At 44.1% G+C, this 8,933-nt stretch overlaps 1 protein-coding gene across 1 annotated transcript in view; it reads left to right on the forward strand.

Annotated features, from left to right (window-relative positions):
* VPS35L (VPS35 endosomal protein sorting factor like) overlaps window positions 1-8,933 on the forward strand; it is a 140,599-nt gene that overhangs the window by 66,798 nt on the left and 64,868 nt on the right. Inside the window, exons 15-17 of the mRNA XM_017534287.2 lie at window positions 5,362-5,408; window positions 7,049-7,160; window positions 7,955-8,071. Of these exons, the coding sequence (XP_017389776.2) occupies window positions 5,362-5,408; window positions 7,049-7,160; window positions 7,955-8,071 (276 nt within the window). The remainder of the gene's footprint in view (window positions 1-5,361; window positions 5,409-7,048; window positions 7,161-7,954; window positions 8,072-8,933) is intronic.

Below are 8,933 nucleotides of genomic sequence, written 5' to 3' on the forward strand. Positions count from 1 at the left end.
AAAAAAAAAAAAAAAAAAAAAAAAATCCAACAGTTAAATATGATTGTGGTTCTCCATCTCCATGTATATTGGTAAAATGCCACTGAATTAGACACAAAGACATATTCTTCTTCCCCCAAAAAGGATGCATGTAAAACCTGGTGAAATTGTCTAGTTAGTTGTATTATACCAGTGTCAATTTCCTAGCTTTAATAATGCATTATAGTTATATAAGTGGGAAAAGCTGGGTGGTGGGTACCCAGGACTTCTCTCTACGGTTTTTTTCAATTACTGATGAGTCCATAACTAATTCAAAATAAAAAGTCTTAAAAATCCTTCAATTGGGATGAATACTCCATTCTCCATGATGTCATTATGTATTGCATGCCTGTATGAAAACATCTCATTTTCCCATAAATATATACATTTACTATGTACCCACAAAATATAAAAATTAGGCCAGGTGTGGTGACACGTGCCTGTAATCCCAGCACTTTGGGAGGCCAAGGAGGGCAGATCACTTGAGGTCAAGAGTTGGAAACCAGCCTGGCCAACATGGGGAATCCCTGTCTACTGAAAATACAAAAATTAGCCGAGTGTGGTGGCATGTGCCTGTAATTGCAGCTACTCAGGAGGCTGAGGCAGGAGGATTTCTTGAACCTGGGAGGTAGAGGTTGCAGTGAGCCAAGGTTGTGCCATGGCACTCCAGCCTGGGCAACAGAGTAAGACTCTGTCGCAAAAAAAGAATAAATAAATAAAAATAAATTATTAAAAATTAAACAGAAAACAAAAACGTCTGTCGGGGCAGTTTGAAAAATGATGTTATATCCATGGCATGGATTCTTCAGCCATTATAAAGAGTGAGGTAGATTTGTGTAATAACATGGAGAAGAGAGGGCCATCTAGATTCTCCATTTAAATATTCTCCAGCCCAATATTGATAAAAGCATCCCATTGTGTAGAAATTCCATTGTGTAAAAACAAAACTAGACTTCTGTAATAATATATGTCCATAAGGCATAGGCAGAGGTCTAGATAAGAACATCAAAGTTCTAGATAAACACCAAAGTGTTGATAGTGGCGATTTCCAGGACATGGAGATTGGGAGGGGGCCTTTCACATCTTTCTCGATGCATGTCAGTGTTGTTGGAACGTTTGTCTATAAAGCGTTTCCTATTTTTACAATGTTTAGAAAAACAATGAAATGTTACATAAATAAGTGGCATACAGGGCCAACAACAACAGTAACAAAAGCCAGAACACCAAGCAAATGCCTGCCTGTGAATCTTCAAGTTCTGGTGTGTGTGAAAATGAAAGAAATACACTGAGCTGCTAGTATTTCAGTGGTTGAGTCCAGCCAAAAGGCTTGTTTCGATCGCAGTCTGCTTTGAGCTATTGTTCATCATGTTCTTGCCAAAGATAATCAATTCTGTCACTTCTCAGAGGGGAGAAAAATTAGTAACCTGTATTCTTAACTTCCTTTATGACAACAGAGCCTTTGGTTTTTTAAAGTTATATTCTTGGATGCATTTTTAGTGCATTCATCTTTTGTGATAGAGGGAACTTTTTAAGCATTTATCTTGTCTTAGCAGTAAGAATCTGCTGTCCATATGTTGGGATTTGCCCTAGTTAATCTTTCCAGAATTGGTGGGACAGGAGATCTCGTTCATGTGTATGTGTATGTGTGCGTGTGTGTGCATGTGCACGTATATGAGATAGAGTAAACCTCACGGAGGCATGTGTTTCTGTTTTCCTCCCCATCTTATCATCAGTGTTTGGAACAGGGGCTGGTATAGTCAACCCTTGGTATACTCGGGGGATTGATTCTGGGATCTGCATGCATGTGTCTTTTTTCTTTTTTTCTTTGTTTTTTTTTTTGAGATAGAGCCTTGCTCTGTCACCCAGGCTGAAGTGCAATGGCCTGATCTCCGCTAACTGCAATCTCTGCCTCCTGGGTTCAAGCGATTCTCCTGCCTCAGCCTCCCGAGTAGCTGGGACTACAGGCGCACCACAATGTCTGCCTAATTTTTGTATTTTTAGTAGCAATGGGGTCTCATCATGTTGGCCAGGCTGGTCTCGAAATCCTGACCTCAGGTGATCCACCCACCTTGGTCTCCCAGACTGCTGGGATTACAAGTGTGAGCCACTATGCCTAGCCTTTGCATATATCAATATCCATGCATACTCAAGTTCCCTCAGTCGGCCCTGTGGAACCCATGTATACTTGAGTTTGGTATCTCACAAAGACTGTATTTTCAATCTGCATATGGTTGAAAAAATCCATGTATAAGTGGACCCATGCAGCTCAAAACCATGTTATTCAAGTGTCAACTGTATACGAAAGTTGCTCATTAGGTAGGTGTTGAATGATTATTTCTGTGTGTCGGGGAGTATCAGTGTGATGATTACACAGAATTTCTCTTTTCTTTTCTTAGCCTTTTCTGAAGGCCACTTTGCCATTGGTCTTTAAGAATGACTTTTCAAATGTAAATACCCAACAGTGGGTTAGGGAAGACATTTATGATGTGGTCAATTGTGTCTCCAGTGAGGATGCTTTTGGCTGCAAGGAACAAACACCTAACTAGTCTGGCCTCCACGTTTAATTCCACGTGTCCTCCTCCACAACAAGTGCAGGCTCTAGGGTGAGCAGCTTCTGTCCATCTTTATGCTCTGCTGTCCCTGATTATTAGCAGAGTGGGTACAGCCATTCCAGGCATCACATCCAGAGGTGACAGCATCCAGGGAATCTTTGATTCTTGGGTCCTTGTTAAGAACAGGAAACCTTTCTCCAAATCCCCCAGAGACTTCCCATCCTGTCTCAGCAGCTAGAAATGGGTCACAGGCAAGGGGAACGAGACCCACTATGATTGGTTTGGACCTGTACTAGTCTGCTTGGGCTTCCACAACAAAATACCACAGACTAGGAGCTTTACAATTTTTTTTTAGAGATGAGGTTTCGCCATGTTGCCCAGGCTGGTCTGGAGCTCAAGCCGTTTGTCCCTATCAGCCTCCCAAAATGCTGGGATTACAGGCGTGAGCCACCATGCCTACCAGGTCTTTTTTTTTTTTTTTTTNTTTTTTTGTGACAGGGTCTCACTCTGGTACTCAGGCTGGACTGCAGTGGCATAATCATAGCATTCCTGGGCTCAAGTGATCCTCCCACCTCAGCCTCATGAGTAGCTGGAATCACAGACACATACCACCACACCCAGCTATTTTTTTAAAAAAGTTTTGTGGCTGGGCATGATGGCTCATGCCTCTAATCCCGCACTTTGGGAGGCTGAGGTGGGCAAATCATCTGAGGTCAGGAGTTCAAGACCAGCATGGCCAACATGGTGAAACAGCATCTCTATTAAAAATGCAAAGATTAGCCAGGTGTGGTGGCACGCCTGTAATAGCCCTGCTACTTGGGAGGCTAAAGCAGGAAAATTACTTGAACCCGGGAGGTGAAGGTTGCAGTGAGCCAAGTTTGTGCCACTGCACTCTAGCCTGGGCAACAGAGCAAGACTTTGTCTCAAAAAAAAGGCCTGGCGCTGTGGCTCACACCTGTAATCTCAGCACTTGGGGATGCCGAGGAGGGCAGGTTATCTGAGGTCAAGAGTTCAAGACCAACCTGGCCGACATGGTGAAACCCCGTCTCTACTAAAAATACAAAAAATAATTAGCCAGGTGTGATGGCACACATCTGTAGTTCCAGCTACTCAGGAGGCTGAGGCAGGAGAATTGCTTGAATCCGGGAGGTGGAGGTTGCAGTGAGCTGAGATTGTGCCACTGCACTCCAGCCTGGATGACAGAGCAAGACTCCGTCTAAAAATAAAAATAGTTTTTAAAAAAATTGATGTAGAGATGGGATTGCACTATATTGGCCAGGCTGGTGTTGAATTCCTGGGCTCAAGTGATCCTCCCACCCCAGCCTCCCAAAGTCCTGGGATTGCAGGCATGAGCCACTACCCCCAGCCTGCACAAATCCCATTTCTACCACTTATTAGGAATTGGCTTAGCCTATCTGAGCTTTGGCTTTTTCATCTGTAAAATGGGGATAATGTTCCATGGGTCTCACAAGGACATGATGAAGAGTAAGGGAGTAAAGGGAAGTAAAGGACTTAGCCCAAAACCTGGGCAGTGCTCAGTGTCCTGTAATTACCTCTGGTTCTAGGCTTGACCTTCCCCGAACCACTGCCCTAAATGATCCTTCTTCCATTGATTTTCTTCAAAACAGGAGCTCTTTTAAAGATACGTAATTGTCTTAAGATAGCTCCAAAGCCATTAACAGTATTTCAATAAGTTGAGGAAAAAAATTTCACTTCCTCTGGGTGGAAAAAAATAGGCTTCAAACTGTATTGGAGAAGAAATGTGTCAAAGAACGTGGCCTTTGATGCCAGCCTGCCCAGGTTCATGTCTGGCTGCATCACTAACTCTGCCACCTTGGGTGAAAAATGTTGCTATTCGTGGCTTTGTTTTTCGTCTGTGAAGTGGGAGAATAGGGCCCCTGCTTCACGGTTGGTTGGGAGAGGTAAGATCATGAGGGCAAAGTGGTTTGCACTGTGGCTGGTGGGCGTTAAGCTCTGGCCCAGTGTTTGTTGCTCATATTACTAATGGCACCCTGGATACCTCCTGAAATGGGGGAGAATGTGGGATTAGAGAAGAGGTGGGGAGCAAAGTAATTGTCATTCTCACTTGAGCCCTGGCGTGCAGGAGTTATCTACCATCATCCTGTAGTGACCTGGCAGATGGGGTGGTACCACTTGTAGCCTTCCAATAAGGACAAGGAGACCCAGGTCCAACAGAGTCGACAATTCTCCTTACGTCTCAGTGTTGGTAGTTGGTGAGGCCGGATTTGAATCCAAGTGTGCCTTATGCCAGGGCCCCAGCTTCTGTTGATTGATTGATTGACTGATTGAGACAGGGTCTCCTTCTATCGCCCAGGCCGGAGTGCAGTGGCACGATATCAGCTCATAGCAGCCTCTACGTCCTGGGTTCAAGCGATTCTCCTGCCTCAGCCCTCTGAGTAGCTGTGATTACAGGCACCCGTCACCATACCTGGCTAATTTTTGTGTTTTTATTAGAAATGGGGTTTCACCATATTGGCCAGACTAGTTTTGAACTTTTGACCTCAAGTGATCTACCCACCTCGGCCTTCCAAAATGCTGGAATTACAGGTATGAGCCACCGTGCCTGGCCCCCAGCTTCCATTTATTACACTGAATGCCATGAAAGTGAATTTTTTCCTCCCCCAGCCTCCCCATTCCTGTCAGACACTGAGAATTATCTTAATGGACATGCAGCTATGTTCATTTTAGAGTGTGACTTTGGAAATCTCTTAGAAATGTTACTTTAGCTCCTCCAACCTGATTTTTAATTATTGTTATTTTTAACTTATAGACTCTGCTGACCGAGATGATGGAAAGGTGTAAGAAACTAGGAAACAAGTAAGTATTTTCACATTCAAAAGCATGAGTTTGAAAATGGCATTGGCTGCTGTTTTTGAGCTTGGCCTGCTTTCCTGGGCATGAGCTGAAGAGAGAGAAGCAGGATCGCATGGAGGTTTAGAATGCTAGAGTCCAGTTGCCTGGCCTCATACCTTGGCTCTGTTCCATCTTAGCCTTGTAATCTTGGGCTGCTTACTTGACCTCTCTGTACCTGTGTCTCCTCATCTGTAAAACAGGTGTAATAATCTTTCTAACCGAGCATGGTGGCTTACGCCTGTAATCCCAGCACTTTGGGAGGCTGAGGCATGTAGATCACCTGAGGTCAGGAGTTCGAGACCAGCCTAGCCAACGTGGCAAAACCCCATCTCTACTAAAAATACAAAAATTAGCTGGACATGGTGGCATATACCTGTACTTGGGAGACTGAGGCAGGAGAATCACTTGAACCTGGGAGTCAGAGATTGCAGTGAGCCGAGATCATGACACTGCACTCCAGCATGGGCTATAGAGTGAGACTCCGTCTCAAAAAAAAAGAAAAAATAATAATAGTAATGGTTATTTCCCTATGGGGCTGAGGTAGGTGGTTGGGCTAGGATGAAGTTGATCTCCCTGACTCTCATGAATATGAGGTTGTCTCTCTGCTTTCCTTTCAGTGGTAGATAGATGTCAACAGCCTTTCATGGTCTTTGTTCACCACTGTGTCCCCAGTGCCTGGTGCCTATAACATAAGATCTCTTTCCTAAGAAATCTCTTGCGTAAACTGGCCAGACATGATGGCTCATGCCTGTAATCCCAACACTTTGAGAGTGGGAGACTGAGGTGGGTGGATCACCTGAGGTCAGGAGTTTGAGACTAGCCTGGCCAACATGTTTCACCCCATCTCTCCTAAAAATACAACAATTAGCCAGGCATGGTAGCATGTACCTGCAATCTCAGCTACTCGGGAGGCTGAGGCAGGAGAATCGCTTGAACCTGGGAGGTGGAGGTTGCATTGAGCTAAGATCATGACACTGTACTCCACTCTGGGCAACAAAGTGAGACTCCGTCTCCAAAAAAAAAAAAAAAAAAATTCTGCATAAACAATGTGGATATATATTTACAACGTGGATCAGTATTGTTACTTACTGTTTAGTCTTATTAGTGTACCAGCTTATTGAAGCCTTGCTCTTCTTCTCCTTTTTTTTTTTTCTTTTTTTTTAATTGTACTTTAGGTTCTGGGGTACTTGTACAGATCATGCAGGGTTGTTGCATAGGTACTTACATGGCAAGGTGGTTTGCTGCCTCCATCCCCCCGTCACCTATATCTGGCATTTCTCCCCATGTTATACCTCTCTACCCCCTGACTCTTCTTCTTAAATGAACTGGTTCACTTGCTGATCTATATGTCTGTCCACTCTGCCATCTATCATCTACCCATCTAAACATCCAGTGAATTCAACATTTATTGAGTTGCACATATGTACTGTACAGGACACTGTGTCAGTCTCCACAGTTTACCTTTTTACTCTGGTCTTTTTTTTTCTCCCCCAACCCTACCACTGAAGAGTTATTACTCATTCTTCCTGGCAATATATATCCAAAAATTAAGGCAACTTTGATTGAGGAGAAGCTAGGCTGACTTGGGGATCTGTGTCTTGCAGTGCTTTGCTGTTGAATTCCGTGATGTCTGCTTTCCGGGCTGAGTTCATCGCCACAAGGTCTATGGATTTCATTGGCATGATTAAAGAGTGTGATGAATCTGGTTTTCCCAAGGTAGGCTCCTGACTTCATGCTTAGAAAGACGCAAGTAAGTGGTGTGTATCCAATAGCTCTTGAAGACAGCCCTGTTTTAGAAACAGTGTGGGCCTGCAGGAACATAGGCGAAGGCTCTGTTTCTGAGGAATGCAATGGAAGATGAGTTAGAGATTGGAATTGTCAGACGCCATGTGATTGCTATGCTTCAGGCCCCCATGAGCCCTAAATCTATCAAATTAACTCACTATGAAGGAATTAAGGAAGACTTTGGTCTAACATATTTAAGACAATATCAGGCTGGGCACGGCCGTTCATGTTTATAATCCCAGCACCTGGGAGGCCAGGAGTTGGAGACCAGCCAGGGCAACAAAGCAAGACCTAATCTCTACAAAAAATCAGAAATTAGCTGGGTGTGGTGGTACATACCTGTAGTCCCAGCTACTTGAGAGGCTAAGGTGGGAGAATCGCTTGGAGCCCAGAAGGTTGAGGCTACAGTGAGCCGTGATTATGTCAAGAAGCCTGGTGACAGAGTGAGACCCTATCCCAAAACAAAATAATATATCTTCATTCATTATTAATGAAAAACTTTGTCCAGTGAAATATTATATCCCCAAATTAGACCAATAGATGCAGCCAACTCTGTTGTGAGCTTCTCCGTGTAGCTAGGACAGATATGTGGTAGAACTTCAGAAGGAGGTTGTTGGAAGATAAGCCCCAAGAAGGATTAAACATTACAACCTTTTCTTTTCTTTGAGCTTCAGGTTACTTTGATTTAAAATTTCCGTAACATGATGGTTTGACATTTTTCTTAGCATCTCCTTTTTCGATCACTGGGGTTAAACTTGGCGTTGGCTGATCCTCCGGAGAGTGACCGACTTCAGATTCTCAACGAAGCTTGGAAAGTTATCACTAAGCTGAAGAATCCACAGGTAGGTGGGCTTTTTTTTTTTTTTCTTTTGAGATGGAGTCTCGCTCTGTCGCCCAGGCCAGAGTGCAGTCCGCCTCCCAGGTTCAAGCGATTCTCCTGCCTCATCCTCCTCAGTAGCTGGGATTACAGGTGTGTGCCACCATGCCTGGCTAATTTTTGTATTTTTAGTAGAGACGGGGTTTCACCACGTTGGCCAGGCTGTCTCAAATATCTACCCACCTCAGCCTCTCAAAATGCTGGGTTTACACTTTGAGATTACACAGTGACATAAGCCACTGTGCCCGTCCTGCCATTTAAACTTTAAATTAACTGCATTTTGTCCAACTTCTGCCATCTACTCTTTCAAAAAATTACCCTTCCAAGCCGAACATGGTGGCTCACACCTGTAATCCCAGCACTTTGGGAGGCTGAGGCAGCAGGATCGCTTGAGGCTGGGAGTTTGAGACCAGCCTAGACAATATACCAAGACCCCTGTCTCTATTTGAACTGAAAAATAATCTTTTCATTATTTATACTTTTTTTCTCTAAAGAAATCTATTTCTTAACATTATTTGTCTACCTGTAATAAAGCGCAGATAACTTTAAAAATATAATTTCTGGGCCGGGCATGGTGGCTCACACCTATAATCCCAGCACTTTGGGAGGCCAAGCAGGGTGGATCATGAGGTCAAGAGATCGAGACCATCCTGGTCAACATGGTGAAACCCAGTCTCTACTAAAAATGCAAAAAATCAGCTGGGCATGGTGGCACGTGCTTGTAATCCCAGCTACTCAGGAGGCTGAGGCAGGAGAATTGCCTGAACCCAGGAGGCGGAGGTTGTGGTGAGCCAAGATCGTGCCATTGCACTCCAGCCTGGGTAACA

Source organism: Cebus imitator, unplaced genomic scaffold (assembly GCF_001604975.1).
Source record: "Cebus imitator isolate Cc_AM_T3 unplaced genomic scaffold, Cebus_imitator-1.0 Scaffold85, whole genome shotgun sequence".
Classification (NCBI taxonomy): Eukaryota; Metazoa; Chordata; class Mammalia; order Primates; family Cebidae; genus Cebus; species Cebus imitator.